At 36.7% G+C, this 16581-nt stretch overlaps 1 protein-coding gene across 5 annotated transcripts in view; it reads left to right on the plus strand.

The window, feature by feature from the left end:
* Positions 1–16581, plus strand: part of SAMD8 (sterile alpha motif domain containing 8) — a 45520-nt gene that overhangs the window by 17309 nt on the left and 11630 nt on the right. For 4 of the 5 annotated variants that reach the window (XM_027596138.1, XM_027596137.1, XM_027596136.1 and 1 more), the window contains exons 2-4: positions 1401–1993; positions 11101–11196; positions 13174–13291. In XM_027596138.1, the coding sequence (XP_027451939.1) occupies positions 1401–1993; positions 11101–11196; positions 13174–13291 (807 nt within the window). The remainder of the gene's footprint in view (positions 1–1400; positions 1994–11100; positions 11197–13173; positions 13292–16581) is intronic. The other variant, XM_027596139.1, reaches the window with a different exon arrangement.

A 16581-nucleotide genomic window follows, 5' to 3' on the forward strand; every position in this document is an offset into this window, starting at 1 on the left:
TCATAGCCAGATATGCATGTTATAAAGAAATGATAAACACCAAAATCAAGAATTATTTTATCTGGAAAGGGGGAGGAAGAGGATGATATCAGAGAGGGACAGTCACTTGTATTGATGTTTTGTTTTTGGCTTTTTAAAGCAAACTTTTAAAGTATAGTTTAACATATGTAGAGAAAAGTGTAGATCATAAGTATACAGCTTCTTGAATTTTTATAAAGTAAACAGACCTGTATAACTAATACCCAGATTAAGAAACAGAACATCTGTGTTGGAATTATTTTATATTTTTTTTCAAGCTTGGTAATGGGCACATGGGTATTTCTTGTATCATTCTTTGTTGTTGTTGTTATGCTTTATAAAAGTTTGCCTACTGTGTTTTTTAAAAAATCACTCAGAAGGAAATAGGATCTTCAGAAATATGGAAAATGTCATAAAACCCACATGCTTTAGTAATTGAGAAAACGTACTTTAGGGGAATAGGGTTTTTTTGATGTAGGCCTTTGTCTCCTGTGTATCTTATAAACCTGATAGAGGCCCAAGTTACTGCAAGTTTTAAAATGGAAAAAGAACATAAATAGAACTGTGTGAATCAAAGTAGTAAAAATTATTAGTACTTCTTGAAACAGTACATTATTGGCCTTTTACAAGCCAATATAAAGTTTGGGTCCTCAAATTTGTGAGTATATCAAAATGACAGTTTTCTTTTAAAAATTTTGTCACTGAAATCTCAGTGATAGTTTAAGAAGGAAATTGCTTATTTGGTTTTATAATGGTATATTCAAAGTATAGGATGAACTGAGCTATGAAGATACAGATATTTATATTTAGTTTACAGGCTTTATATCTATTGTAGAAATTGTTATTTGTATAGTGGATAGAAATATGTTTAAGGAGTTTCCTAAAACTAGTTATCTATCTGCCTTTGCATTGTTTTTTGTTTTTGTTTTTGTTTTCTCATTTTGGAGAAGTTAGGAGATACTTATTCGATCAAACATGAAGATTTCTGAAATTTGTTTTATTTTTATGCATTACATATTTTTCTATATCTCATTTTATGAAAAGCATTAATATATGATTTTTCTCAATTATTCCAACAGTAGGCTTTTTCTAATTAAATTATGGTTGCTATGGTATGGAAAGGCCATTTGTAGAGTAATTTTTTGTAAAAATGTTTAGTCATTAGCCTTCTGCTGTTGGGTTTATATGCATAAAATTATTAGAATGTTAATCTACTGAAAACCAATCATTGAGTAATTTTTGTTCCTTTTACTCTCTTCTAGAAGCCAGTAGATCAATGTAAATAAATTATTGTTTCTGATATGTTTACATGTATTTGGTCTTAAAGGAGTTGTTAGGACACACTGAAGTTTCTGTTTTGTTTTCCTGTTTTCCCTGGACAGGCAGTGGAGGAGGAAATGGCTGTTCCTAATCACCTCTGTATTCGTCGCTGGACTACCAAGCATGTAGCTGTTTGGCTAAAGGATGAAGGCTTTTTTGAATATGTGGACATTTTATGTAATAAGCATCGACTTGATGGAATCACATTATTAACATTGACTGAATATGATCTCCGGTCTCCTCCTCTGGAAATCAAAATCTTAGGGGATATTAAAAGGTTAATGCTTTCAGTCCGAAAATTGCAGAAAATACATGTCGATGTTTTAGAAGAGATGAGATACAACAGTGACAGTCCCATGGGTTCCATGACACCTTTCATCAGTGCTCTTCAGAGCGCAGAGTGGCTCTGTAATGGGGAGCCTGCACATGACTGTGATGGACCCATCACTGATTTGAATTCTGAACAGTACCAGTACATGAATGGTAAAAACAAACATTCTATTCGAAGATTGGACCCAGAGTACTGGAAGACCATATTGAGTTGTATATATGTTTTTATAGTATTTGGGTTTACATCTTTCATTATGGTTATAGTCCATGAGCGAGTGCCTGATATGCAGACCTACCCACCACTCCCAGATATCTTCTTAGACAGGTAAGTTTTGTTTCTAGTTCCCAAGTTTGTAGAAAATTGCTATAACAGCAATTGATAATAATGTATTTATGATAATTATGTTGTTTATTATTATTTTGGTTTGATATACACTTTCTGTTTACTTTATCTGGTAATATATAAAGATGTGCTTTGAAATTGCCTTTTTGTCCTAGAGTAAATTAGACCTTAAGCCTATGTGAGTGGGAAAGGCTACTGCTTAGTTTATTTTTTTTTTAATAGCTATATTATAGCTCCTTGGGCACTTCAGATTATAAAAGGGTTTCGTGGTATGTTTTCTCTAATAAATGAAATTTGGTTACTTTTTTTTATGATGAACAGAGTTCAGCCTTTCCAAGAGTAGGGGGGGAGGGCTCCTCTATCACCACATAAATTGAAATTATCGTAAATAGTACAAACTGATTCGTTGATAGTATCTTGTTTTTATGAAATGCTGAGTATATAAAAAAGAATATAGTATATGCATATGAAAAAAATAGAACAAAATTCAAAACTATTAGTTTTTATATTGGTGATTTTTTAAAGCTTTTAAAGTTTGTAGAGCTTTCTTGTTTTTATAAAATTTTTACCTTTCTGAAAGTGCCTTATAGTATATGTTTTTGTTTTTAAGATTTTATTTATTTGACAGAGAGAGATAGAGCAAGAGAGGGAGCACAAGTAGGGGAAGTGGGAGAGGGAGAAGCAGGCTTCCCGCTGAGCAGGGAGCCCGATGCGGGGCTCGATCCCAGGACCCCAGGACCATGACCTGAGCCGAAGGCAGACGCTTACCGACTGAACCACCCAGGGGCCCCTAGTATGTTTTTTAAAACGAAATGAATCAAAGTATCCATATTAAGATGTCAGAATGATGTACATATCACATTTTGTTCCTTTCAAACCCTGACTAAAAGTATAGTAAAGAGGTTTTTGTTTGTTTAAGTTGTAAGCCTGCAAGGATGGAGCAGATAAGAGAGGAGAAAGCAGTCATACATTTTTGAAAGTTTGAAAGTAGATGGATGAGTGGCAACTAACAGACCTAAAATAACCTAATTCTAAAACAGCAGTTAGGAAAACAGAACCAACCCAGTCTATGTTACAGATTTCTCAAAGTTCTAGATACTGCAGGTGAAAGGGTGGTGCTAAAATAAGAAGAATTGAGTGAAAACTGTTTAAGAAGCTGTTAGATCCCTATTCTATACAGTTTTCCCAACTATAAACAGAAGAACTTAAGGAAGTAAGGAAGAAAGCATGTGGATATCTGGGGAAAGAGTATTCTAGGCAGAGGAAACGGCAAGGTGTAAAAATCCTGAATTGGTAGTATACTTAGCATGTTCAAGAAACAGCAAGTGAGAGATGGGGAGAACAGTTGGAGATGAAGTCTGAGAGGAGACAGGAATCCAGATTGTATAGTGACTTGTAGACCATATTATGGACTTTAGTTTTCATTCTGAATGAAAAGGGAAGCCGTTGGAAAGTATTTAAGAGAAGAGTACGGTGATCTAACTTCCATTTTAAAAGGTAACTGTAGTTGTTGTACTGAGAATAGCCTGGGTATGGATGTGGGTGTGGGAAAGCAGGGATTAAATTACTGAATTCATCTGGACAGAAATGAGGTGAACTGGATGAGGATAGTCGTGGGAGAGATGGTGTGAAAGAGTCAAGTTCTATTCATATATTTAGAAAGTGCAGCCAACAAGATTTGCTGATAGATTTGCGTGTAAGGTGTAAGAAAAAGAAAAGTCAAGGGTTACTCCTAAGATTTTTGACCTGAGTATCTGGAAGGATGGAGTTGCCCTTTACAGAGATGGGAAGATTGTGGAAGGAGCTGAGTTGGAAGGAAAAATAAGGATTTGGTTTTGGACATGTCAAGTTTGAGATATCTTTTACGCAAAATCAGATGTCACATAAGAGATGGAAAGATGATTTCTTTCTCTGGATTTCAGAGAGATACAGGCTGGAATTTGGAAGTTGCCAGAATAGGTAAAGCCATGATGTAAGACAAGGTCTTCTAGGGAATGAGTTTGGAAGAGGAAAGAAGATTGAAGATGGAGCCCAAGAACATTATAACAGAAGTCTGAGAAGTTAGGCAAAACCAGCAAAGACAACTGAAAATGTCAGGGCAGAAAGAGAAAGTAGTATCCTGGAATCCAACTTAAAAAAAAAAAAGTATTATAAGAGGGCAGGAATAATTAATAATTAACTGTGTCAAGTTCTGCTTGAGGGATCAAGTAATGGATAATTGGCCACTGGATTTAGCAGTGTGTTGGTTATCTGTGACCTTCACAAGAGTTAATAAGAACAAAAGCTAATTGTTATGGGTTCAAAAGAGAATAGGAGACTTCCTGGAATTTACCTAAAGATATATATCCACAAATATGAAACAACATATATACAAAGTTATTCATTGTGACATTATTTGTAGTAATTGTAAATATTGGAAATAATCTAAATGCTTATCCATGGAAAACTGGTTGAATATACTATAGTACATCTATATAGCAGAGTACTATTTAATCAAAGAAGAGTGAGGAAGATTTCTAAGAACTGATTTGAACTGGTTTTCAGTGTGGGGCAAGGAAAATACAAAATGAGTGAAACAGCTCTTGTTCCATAAAGCAAAGGAGTGCACAAAACCAATGAAAGCATGTCAAAAGAGCATATGAGTTGGTTTAAAAGGGCTTGCACTGATCAAACTGGGACAGTTGGAACATCAAAAAGCATAAAGATGGTAGTGGATTCTAATATATTGAGTAAGAGAATCTGTGAATCCATAGTGATAAAACAAACAAAAAGTGGTGGGTTGAGAGGGGATATTCTTCAAGAATAATACGAATAAACATAGATGGCCTATTTTGCAACATCCAACGTAGTAATTGATTCAGGCAGGTCATCAGTAGATGCTGAACTCATTAGGTGAAAGGTCAAAGATACTCACATAATCTGAAAATATCACACATATTACTTAATTACAGGGAGAAAAAGTACCTTTACAATGGCATGATCTGACATGCATCGTTTTAACCACATGATCAAATGTAGCATTGCTGTGGGACAAAGTGACATGTGCATTGGATGTGATGTTCACAACGTCACCTATATAATAATCTTGCCCCCCAAAAATACAACCTAAATCTAATCATGAGGAAATTATCAGACAAATCCAGAATATAGAACAGTTCTGAGGCTGAGGTTTTATATAGACTATAACCAAGGCATAGTGGGAGAAAGGAGGAAAACGGGCCTGGAAGAAAAATGAGGATCTTAGTTTTAAAGCATACAATTCAGTGGTTTTTAGTATATTTGCAGTTGTGCAACCATCACCACTAATTCCAGGACATTTTCATCACCCCAGAAAGAAACTCCTATCCATTATCAGTCCCATTCCATTCCCTCCTCCCTCCAGTGCTTGGCAGTCACTAATCTACTTTCTCTATCTGTGGATTTGTCTCTTCTGGACATTTCATGTAAATGGAATCATACAATATGTGTCCTTTGTTTGTGATTGGCTTCTTTGATATTGCATAATGTCTTCAAGATTCATCCATATAGTAGTATGTATCAGTACTTATTCCCCTTTATTACAGAATAATATTCTGTTGTATGGGTATACTACATTTTGTTTATTTGTTCATCAGTTGATGAATGGTTGTTCACTTTTTGGCTACTGTTAATAATGCTGCTTATGAACATTTATGTACAAAGTTTTGTGTAGACCTATATGTGATTTTCAGTTTGCAGTGGGATTTGAAAGTTTTGCCTAACTCTCTATAGTGCCTCCCACTACAAATCTTCATGCTCTTAAGCATGTAAACTTTATTCATAGGAGAATTATAGTTGGTGCTGTCAGTGTTCTTTTTCATTTTCTCAGATCTCTTTTTCATTTTCTTGCACACGGATACTCCCAACATCCAGCAAATGTGTCTCTGTTGAAGAGCTGCATCTGAGCTGTTGAACACATTTTACCTGCTCGGAAAGAGAGGCAAACATGCTTAGGACTTTACATCCCACCAGCAACAGCCCTTAACCAATGACTGATGAGATGGGGTATAAATATTTTCTCTTTACTCTATTTGGGACAACTTTTAGGTCAGACCTACACTGTCTCACAAATTCTCCACAGGATTGAGCCGTAGTTAACCCTTGACATAGTTACTCCACAGGGCTTTGTTTAATGTCTCACCCTTGCCTTGCTTACTTGCTTCTTGATCTCATTTCCTCACTACACTAAGGTTTCTCTTGGAAACACTCCTACTCACTTTCACACTGGTCTTTGTTTCAGAGTCTGCTTCTAAAGCTTATGTCACACAATTCCAAGACCTTTAGCACATCATAAATAGAAAATTAGAAGGAAAAAGGGATGGATGCCTCTGTAGGCAGGCCCACTTACAACAGTGAGAAGGGATAGCTGATAGCCATAAAAGCAAGGGAAGAACCAGAAGCACTATAAAAAGCAAACATAAATAAAGGAAAAACTAGTCTGGAGCTTAACCTTCATTTCTTAGTAGTCCCTGAGGTCATTACCATGTTCAATGCAATAATCAGTGTTCACAATCATGACTAAATTACCGAAGAAAATTAAATTTTTATCCAGAAAAAAAGAGGGATATCCATGTAATAATGCGTTTCAGAAAACTTTGCATCAAAATAAATAAGAGATACTGAATAAACATTTCCTCACAACACTTCACTGAAATGACAGTAAAAGGAGATGAGGGGAAACCCTATAATTCCATGAAGGCAAGAACGGTGATAATGATGAAAATTTGGAAAGCAGAACGCTGAGTGCCTATTGTAAGATTGGGAATGCGAACTAGCAGTGTCCAAGAGGTGAGTTTATTTGTATTTCATAGCTCCAGAAAAACTCCCAAAACAGGTGGCACCAAGCATCTTTCACAACCAGGTACAGATAAGTATGGGAGAATTGGCTGAAAAGCAATTTGAGAAGCTTTTAGACCTCTATTCCAACAGAAGGTAGGTGGTATATTCTCCAGACTAGTTAAATGTGAGGGACTCTGGGATACCATGCCCAGATGAGAACAAAGGTATCTGTTTTCAGTATGTTTTCAAGGTGATTACTATAAATTTACATACTGATCACTGAGACTTCTAGCTCTCTTCCTTAAGTAGCCAGACTTCCCATTCCCACTCCCACCCAGTGCCAGTTCTCTAAGCAGAACAGATTCCTCTCCTTGGAAAACCTGCACAAGAGAAAAGGACTATAGATACTGATACTGTGGTAGGGGAGATATCTCCATCTCATCAACCAGACCTCTGCCCAGTCACTCTACAGTGAAACCCACAACATAAGCTCAGTCTGTGCACACAGAGCGTCAAATTATTATTTTTTTAGTACTTCACTGTCAAATATGAATGGTCAGTCAAGAATGACCAGACATATAAGGAAAACAGACCAATGCAAACAGAAAAAAGCAAAGTAGGAAACACAAAATAGGGAGCAGAAGAACACTTCAAAAAAATAAGCATATTCTCACAGATGAGAGATGTTGTATTTTACGAGACAGTAACAGTAGGCTATAAAAAAGGAAAATTCAGAGAAAAAAAAAGCTTTTGGAAAATAAAAAATGAAAGTAGAAATTTAAAATCCAGCAGAATAGCTGGAACATAGATTTGATGAAATTGCCCAGTATACAGAACAGATGAAAAGTAGTGGAGAGGGGCTCTTGGCTAGCTCAGTCAGTGGAGCATGCGACTCTTTATCTCGGAGTTGTGGGCTTAAGGCCCTTCATTGGGTGTAGAGATTACTTTAAAAAAAAAGTAGAGGAGAAAAAATAAGATCAGTCCAGTTGGCCCAACAGTAAATAGATACGCGTTCTAGAAAGAAAGCATAGAGAAGAAGGGAAGGTATTATTTAGGGTATAATACAAGGAAATTTCCCAGATCCAAAGGATGTGACTTTCCAGATTGAAAGGGCCCACTGAGCACCCAGTACAAGAAATGGAGAATTTCAGAACACTGGGTTTAGCCTGAAGATCCTAAAAGCTTCTTAAGGGACCGAACAAGTAACATACAAAGATTAGAAATCCAAATAGCATGCAACTTCTTTACAGCAGTGAAGGCTAGAAGACAAGAGCAATTTTCTTTAACTTTCTGAGAAAAAATAAGGTCTAACCTAGAATTCTCTGTCCAGGCAAACTACCAATTAGTTATAAGGCTAGACCCAAGGAAATTTTTAAGTTCGCAAGTCTTAAAATACTTTCCAACCCCACAGCTACTAGAATTGCTAAAATGAAAAAAATTGGTAACAACGCCTGATGAGGATCCAGAGCACCTGATACTCTTCATATATTGCTGGTAGAGATGCAAAGTGACAGAACTGCCTTTAAAAGTTTGACAGTTTCTTAAAAAGTTAGATATACCCTTAACATAGGACACAACAGTTTCTCTGCTGAGTGTTTACCTAAATATGTTCAAGCAAAGACTTGTAGTGGACTTTATTCAAAACCACCCAAAACTGGATATATCCAAATATCCATCAAATATCCAAAATCCCCATCAACCAGTGAATGGTTAAAGAAATTATAGGTAAAGAATGGATAAAGACTTATACATGGAATAACATTGGTAAATCTGAAATATATTATGCCAAGTGAAAATAGCCAGATACAAAAGGTATGTAGATAAATACTGTGTGATTCCATTTATATGCCATTCTGGGAAAGGCAGACCTGTATAGGAGAGAAATCAGTTGAGTGGTTGCCCCAGGGCTAGAAATGAGAGAGGGGATTGATTACAAAGGGACACAGGGGAGCTTTTTGAAGTGATGAAAATATTCTGTATCTTTATTGTGGTGGTGGTGGTTATATGACTGAATATGTTTGTCAAAACTCATTGAATTGTACACCCATCAGGGGTGATTTTTTTCTGGTTGTTAATTAAACCTCAATAAAACTAACATTAAAAGCAAGTTTAGGGGGTGCCTGGGTGGCTCAGTCAGTTGAGCGTCCTGACTGTTGGTTTCTGCTCAGGTCATGATCTCAGGGTTGTGAGATGGAACACTGCCTGGAGCTCCAAGCTGGGCACGGAGCCTGCTTAAGATTCTCTATCTGCCCTTTCCCCCCCTTAAAAAAACAAAGAACAACCAAGTTTATCCTTCACTGTGTTTCTCAGAAAACGACTAGAGGATACACACCATCAAAACTAAGGAGTAAACTGAAAAAGAGGAGAACATGGATTCAGGAAACAAAGAATCTAATACAGAAAAGAGGAATTTCCAAGATGAAGGTCAAGTTTTATTTCAAAAAAGAGCCATACAGGAGGACTAGAAAATGCAACCATACTAAATTGGGGGAAAAAGGAGAAGAGTTCTAGGAGAAATTGCCCCAAAAGGAAAAATTGAAATTGATAGAATAGTTTGAAGATGAATGGTGATAGGCACACAAGAAACAGAGCAAACTAAAAAAAAAAAAAAGTTATATTTTAGCTCTAGAGAATTATAAGAATTTCTACTACAAGAAAGGGATTTAATCATTGTTCTCTACTGACTCAGCTGCAAATGATAATTACAAACTTAAGTAAAAGCCAAAAATTATTTTTTAAAAAATTGTGAAACAATATTGAGACTAGGGGAGAGAAAATGGGAGTGGGGGCACAAATAAAACACAAGAGTGAAAGTGATTGCCTCTGGGGAGCAAGAATTAGGTAGGGGGTGGGGCAGAAAACTTATTCTAAATATTGTAAAACTGTTTTATATATAAATATATAGATATATGTACACACACATATTTTCGGACATGCATATATATGTATACATACAAATACAATTTTTTTAAATGTTTTAAAAGTTTGTATAGTTAAAAGTCACTTAAAGGAATCTTTCTTTTAAAGATGTATTTATTTGGGGGGGAGGGGCAGAGGGAGAAGGAGAGAGGGAATCTCAAGCAGACTCATGCTGAGCACAGAGCCCGAGACGATGACCATGACCATGACCATGACCATGACCATGTCCTGAGCTGAAACCAGGAGTCAGATGCTCAACCGACTGAGCCATCCAGGCACCTCAGGAATCTTTCTTTTATCTGAAAATTTTTGATATGTGAAATAACCCTTTCCTCAGTAATGCAATAAGGCAGTGGATTAAAAATACAGAAGAGGAGTCTTATTTCTGAGGTAATAAATAAAAGATAAGTCCCTGACTAAAGATGATTGACTATCTTTACTTACTCTGAATAAGGTTTGGAGTAGACTGTTAATATCTTTCTTTCAGATTTCATGTTTTCTTTTTACTAAATACCTTTATTTCCTTAGTTATAAAATTAACACGTTATTGTACAAGAATTTTTAGTGGAAATGTACAAAGAATAAAAATAAGACAATAATCCTACCAGATGACCTGTTTGCACTAACTCATTTTCACCTTTACCCCGTTCCCTCCTCTGTCTTCTTTTTCTCCTCCTCCTCCTTCTCTTTTTATATATTTATTTATTAAGATTTTATTTTTAAGTAATCTCTACACCTAGTGTGGGGCTCAGACTTACAACCCTGAGATCGAGTCACGTGCTCCACGGACTGAGCCTGCCAGGCGCCCTCTCTCTTTCTTTTTAAATTAAGAAATGTGGCATGTATTTTACTAATGAATAACCACAAGAGCTGTGGATTTGAAGAAAGAGGAGTCAGTGGAAAAGAGAAGAAAACAGGGATATAAAACAAAGGAGGGCAGAGACAAAGGAGTAAAGCAAAACAAAAACTCTATTTACTGCCTCTAAAACAAAACCAAGTTTATTACAAGAAAAAAAAAAGAGGAGTCAAGTTCAAGCCCTGATTCTTCAGTTAGCACATCATGCAAGAATTGAAACTTTTCCCATTGATGTTTGTGGGCAGTTCTGTATCCAGGTCTACCATGCTGCAAGGAGGAAGAAAAGGGTTGTAACCTCTTCACAGAGAACCATTAATTGGGAATCACAGACAGCAAAGAAGTTTTGGTAAATGAAATACTTTATGAAACAGTTTTTCCCCCAATTTCTTTAAATACCATCTCCTAAAAGAGATAAAAGTTATAGGAAGCAATTTAGAAGAGTATCTTATTGCAGAGGGTGTCATTTATGTACATATACTTCTTGTCAGTCCAAAATGTAATTTCTTTTCTGTTCCAGTGTTCCTAGAATCCCATGGGCCTTTGCCATGACAGAAGTATGTGGCATGATTTTGTGCTATATTTGGCTCCTGGTTCTTCTTCTTCACAAACACAGGTACCTTAGTTATGCCATTAAAAGACAAAATATTTTGACTGTCTTGGATAAAGTTCATCAAACCTTGTTTCTCCCTTTGTAGTTTTCTTGTTAATTTCCTTCTTTAGTCATTATGAAAAATGTTTTGGGTTTGATCAACAAGAAAGTCACTGTGAGGTTAAGACCTACATATTTAGTAGTATTCTGAATATATTCTGCAAAGATCAGAGATGGTGATGTTCAGCCATGAGCCAACTGCTGATATTCTAATTGGAAATGTCATTTTCTGTAGAAGGATAGAAACTCCTCCAAGGACAGTCTTTGGTCAAGGACAGCGTTTGGATGAAATTCTCTGCTTGGAGGTTGCCCATTAGCAAAGGGATTATTTTGCATACCATGTACATCTAGTCAGTGTGGTTTGCTTAAGATGTTACAGGAAATTGCTGAATAGGGAAAGTGATTCTTTGCCACTTTCACTAAGAAATATAAAGGAAAGAATTTTTTTATTAAAATGAAATGTAAAGGGAGGCTTCTTTCCTACTTTAATGAGGGGAAATTACTTGATTTAAGTAAAAATATAAGGCATAATGAAGAAAAAGTTTGAAGAACTATCAAGTTTGTAGATTTGCTATCCATTGTCTCTGGACACTAATGAGGAATAGGGACACTTTCTTGAATTTATTATCCTTTCTCCTCACCAGGAAGTATTTGAGGTAAACCAATAATGGGCTTTAGGTCCTAAGCAGCAGTTATTTCATTGCTTTGAAGGTGTAAAGAAAAGTTGATCGTTGCTATTGTTGTCATACTTTTAGGCTGTATTGTGCTTCATTCTTTCCCATTTTCCAGCAATATTTTTAACTCTGGATTGCTTAAAACCAGAGGTGGTTTAAAAACATGTAATATCGCTGCTGCTTTCTGGTTTAACTTTGGCTCACAAGACCCTGTGAATTTGAATTTATCCACTCTTCAGACCAAGAAAGAATTTACCGTATGGGAAAGTTTGGTAGGTTTAGCAAAGCATAGCAGTGGCCAATTAAATGTAAGTTTTGGTGTTTAATTGGTCAAAGAAAGTGTTTCTGTCTAATGTGGCCTTTGTACTGCTTTCATTAGAGTCACCTGGCTTCTTGTTAAGATGTAGATTCCTAGGCTCCATCCCAGGTGTACACACTAAAATTTGAGATCTCTTGTGTTCAATGCTTTTTTGAGGGTGGGAAGAGCATTTTGAAAATGTGTAAAGCATAGTCCTTGTGCTTAAGATTATTATAGTCTGTTTTCGTTTGGACATTTTAAAAAATAATATGACAGCACAAGTGATATCACAGTGCAGTTCAAAATTTTTGCTAGGTGTACTTAATATAAAACTTAGTATTTAAAAAAACTTAGTATTTTTATACTTCAAGTTAGGAGAAGTTAGAGAATGTTTAAGATAGCTACTATCAGTAACCAATTTACAATGTTATTAATGAGCAAAAATTCCCCAGAATCATGTTTAATTTTACCTCTCATAAAGTAAATAATTTATGAGCCTTATATGAATAACAGCACTAACATTAAGCTAAGAGTCAGGCTAGGTACTAGTCTTCTTTCTTGCATATTTCCTTTATTTTGTCTTAGCCTTATTTTCTTATCAATGAAATGGTGCTCTTAAGTCAGCACTGTCTAACATGGCAGATACTAGCCACATGTGGCTATTTAATGAAAATGAAATAAAATTAAAATGCAGTTCCTTGGATGTATTAGTCACATTTCAAGTGCTCAAGAGCCACATGTAAATACCTTATTGGACGGTGCAGTTATAGAACATTTCCATCATTACAAAAAGTTCTATTGGGCAATGATGCTTCAGATCTAAGACTTCTCTAAGATTTCTGTCTTCTTCAAAGAGTCTAGTTCTAGGGGTTTTTCTGTCTGCTCTCCCTTTAAGTAAACGCTGATGCCTGGAGTTTTTTGGTTTGCTTCCTTTTGATCTTTCTCTCTTTTTGGTCGCTCTGTTCACAGGTCAATACTTCTCCGAAGGCTCTGTAGTCTGATGGGCACTGTATTCTTGCTTCGCTGCTTTACCATGTTTGTGACCTCCCTGTCCGTGCCAGGACAGCACCTGCAGTGTACTGGAAAGGTAGCCTGCTACCTTCTTTATCATTCTTTCTTATTCTTGGTGGGTTGATGGCACCATATATGTCATAGGGCTAAGACTTTGCTTTTAATATTAAAATGCTTTTTAGGAGCACCTGGGTGGATCAGTTGGTTAAGTGTCCAACTCTTGATTTCAGCTCAGGTCATGATCTCAGGGCTGTGAGATTGATCCCCCTGCATCAGGCTCATACGCTGGCCATGGAGCCAGCTTAAGATTGTCTCTCTCTGGGGCGCCTAGGTGGCTCAGTCGTTAAGTGTCTGCCTTCAGCTCAGGTCATGATCTCAGGGTCCTGGGATCGAGCCCCACATCAGGCTCCCTGCTCAGCGGGAAGCCTGCTTCTCCCTCTCCCACTCGCCCTGCTTGTGTTCCCTCTCTTGCTGTGTCTCTCTCTGTCAAATAAATAAATAAAATAAAAATTTAAAAATTTAAAAAAGATTGTCTCTCTCCCACTCCCTCTGCCACTCTTTCTTCTTTCTAAAGAATAAATAAATAAAGTTTAAAATGTGCTTTTTAATATTTTCAATATCTGTAATAAACCTCTAGAAATAATTTGGTAGAAATCTTAACCCAGAATCTACTTCCCCGTTACATCTGTCCATTGATACTTGTTCTTTGCTGTGGAGCTGTAGAAAACAAGTTTCTTTCAATTATCATTTTCCCTTTCCCACCATCCTGAGCATCTTTAGTTCCTCATATTGATGTGGAAATGTTCTGGTTCAGAGCAAATGATTAAGAAAGAATTCTTGAGACATCTTTGGTGCAAAAAGGTGGTTTTATTAAAGCACAGGAACAGGACCCATGGGCAGAAAGAGAGGCACTGGGGTTGCCATGGGTGACGGATTGGTTATATTCTTTCAAGTTGAGAGGGGGTTAGGGACTAGCATCGTCTCTAGGGAATTTTGGAAGCAAGGTTTCCAGGGCCTTGGGGAGCTAGCTATTGTTAGGAAAAGGTCATTTATTACTGTCATTTATTACTGTCTAGTAAAACGTTAGTCATGAGACTCTTCAGATGTATATCAGGTATCCATTATCTTGGAGGTTGGCTACTAATGTAATATCTTGGGGGTTAGAGATAAAGGATGTTTCCAAAGGAATTTTTATATGTTAAAGGAGACTTAATAGGATCTTGGAGGTCAGGATAATGTTAAGCTAAAATTGCCTTTTGCCCTTAGCAAAGTATTAACATTGAGGCCCCTGAGTTCCTAGAGAAAGGTCACTCTGCCTGTCTCAAGGACTTGTCAGTGGGCTGTAAGTTGTAAGGAAATTTAATTTTTTTCCTGTTGCCTTTGTTCTCCACATCAATATGACTGTGGTCCCTTCAATGTCCTTATCACTCCTTTTTAAAATGTTTTCAGTTTGACCATATCCCATTTAAAATAAAGTACCCACTATTCAAAACTTGACTCTTTGCTGGGATATACTAAATAATGGCTGACTTACTGTTTTTGTTCTAAATTTTGTAGCTTGTTTTGGTATATTATAGACAACATCTTCTCTTCTGACTAAATTGAGAGAGGAGCGATTATGCAGACGGGGAAAAAAAATTTAAAAACCTGAAAATCACCTGTACTTTATATACAGAATTGGCCTTTGTGACTCATTAAATTTGGACAAAAGAATTTATTATCCTACTTTTCTAAGCCTCTGTGCTTTAGTTATGTATTGCCAAATATTCAAATATATGTGTTAGCACATTTGTTGTTATTTTAATATTTGTATAAGTGTACAACAAAATTGTGTATCACTTCTTCTGTTGCAATATAAATAACTGAAATGCCAACAAGGGAAGATTAAGCAGCCAAAGATCAATAACTAAAAAGACAGCCCTGGGGCGCCTGGGTGGCTCAGTCGTTAAGCGTCTGCCTTCAGCTCAGGTCATGATCCCAGGGTCCTGGAATCGAGCCCCGCATGGGGCTCCCTGCTCCGCGGGGAAGCCTGCTTCTCCCTCTCCCACTCCCCCTGCTTGTGTTCCCTCTCTTGCTGTCTCTCTCTCTGTCAAATAAATAAAAATCTTTAAAAATAAAAAATAAAAAATAAAAAAAATAAAAAGACAGCCCTGAGCTGAAGGGTGACAAAACTCTCTCCAGGTATTAGGAGACTGACCAGTAAGCAAGGGAGAAGGGTTAATATGATACTTAGGATTCATTGTGAAGGCAATGTTTTATTTTAATGAAAATTATATAAATTAAAAAGTAAAAGTTCACATCATTCCCTCTTCTTTCACCCATCCTATAAACAGTACTGTTGACAGTTGGGTGTATAGCCACATAGACTTTTTTTTTAAAGATTTTATTTGAGGGACGCCTGGGTGGCTCAGTTGGTTAAGCACCTGCCTTTGGCTCAAGTCATGATCCCAGGGTCCTGGGTTCGAGTCCCACATCGGGCTCCTTGCTCGGTGGGGAGCCTGCTTCTCCCTCTGTGTGCCACTCTGCCTGCTTGTGCTCTCTCTCGTTCTCTCTCTCTCTGACAAATAAATAACATCTTTAAAAATATATATTTTATTTGAGAGAGAGAGAGAGAGCACAAGGAGGGAGGAGGGTCAGAGGGAGAGGGAGAAGCAAATTCCTGGCTGAGCAGGGAACCCCATGCAGGACTTGATCCCAGGACCCTGACAGATCATGACTTGAGCCACTCAGGTGCCCCCACAAAGACTGTTTTTATATAAGTTTATATAGTAGATACTTTTTAAATAAAAGATAAGATTATATTGCAGACATTGTTCTTTAGTTTATATTTTATTTAATAGTATGTTGTTTACTTTTTTCTGAAGAAATACATATGGCTGTATCTCATCTTTTTAATAGCTGCAGTATTCCATTGTATGATTTACCAGGTTCCAATCATGTACATTTGTGTTGTTTCCAAATCTTACTATTTATAAACCGTGCCATCGTAAATGTTCTTATGCATTTATGCATTTTCTGTTATTTAATCATCTACTTAAGATAGATTCCTGGAAGTAGAATTATGAAATCAAAGAATATGCAGATTAAATACATATTGCACAAATGCCCAGTAGAAAAAACAAATTTTTCACTACTATCAACACTGTATGCATGTCAGTTTTCCCACTCCCATGCCAGCACTACTTACTTTCAATTATTGGAGTCATTGCCATTCTGATTAATGAAAGATGATGATATGAGACTTTTACAGTTTTATGTTTTAAAGATATTTATTTATTTATTAGAGAGCATGAGCAGGGGGAGGGGCTGAGGGAGAGAGGCAGAGGGAGAGAGAAGCAGACTCCCCACTGGGTAGGGAGCCCAACT

Source organism: Zalophus californianus, chromosome 15 (genome assembly GCF_009762305.2).
Source record: "Zalophus californianus isolate mZalCal1 chromosome 15, mZalCal1.pri.v2, whole genome shotgun sequence".
Lineage (NCBI taxonomy): Eukaryota > Metazoa > Chordata > Mammalia > Carnivora > Otariidae > Zalophus > Zalophus californianus.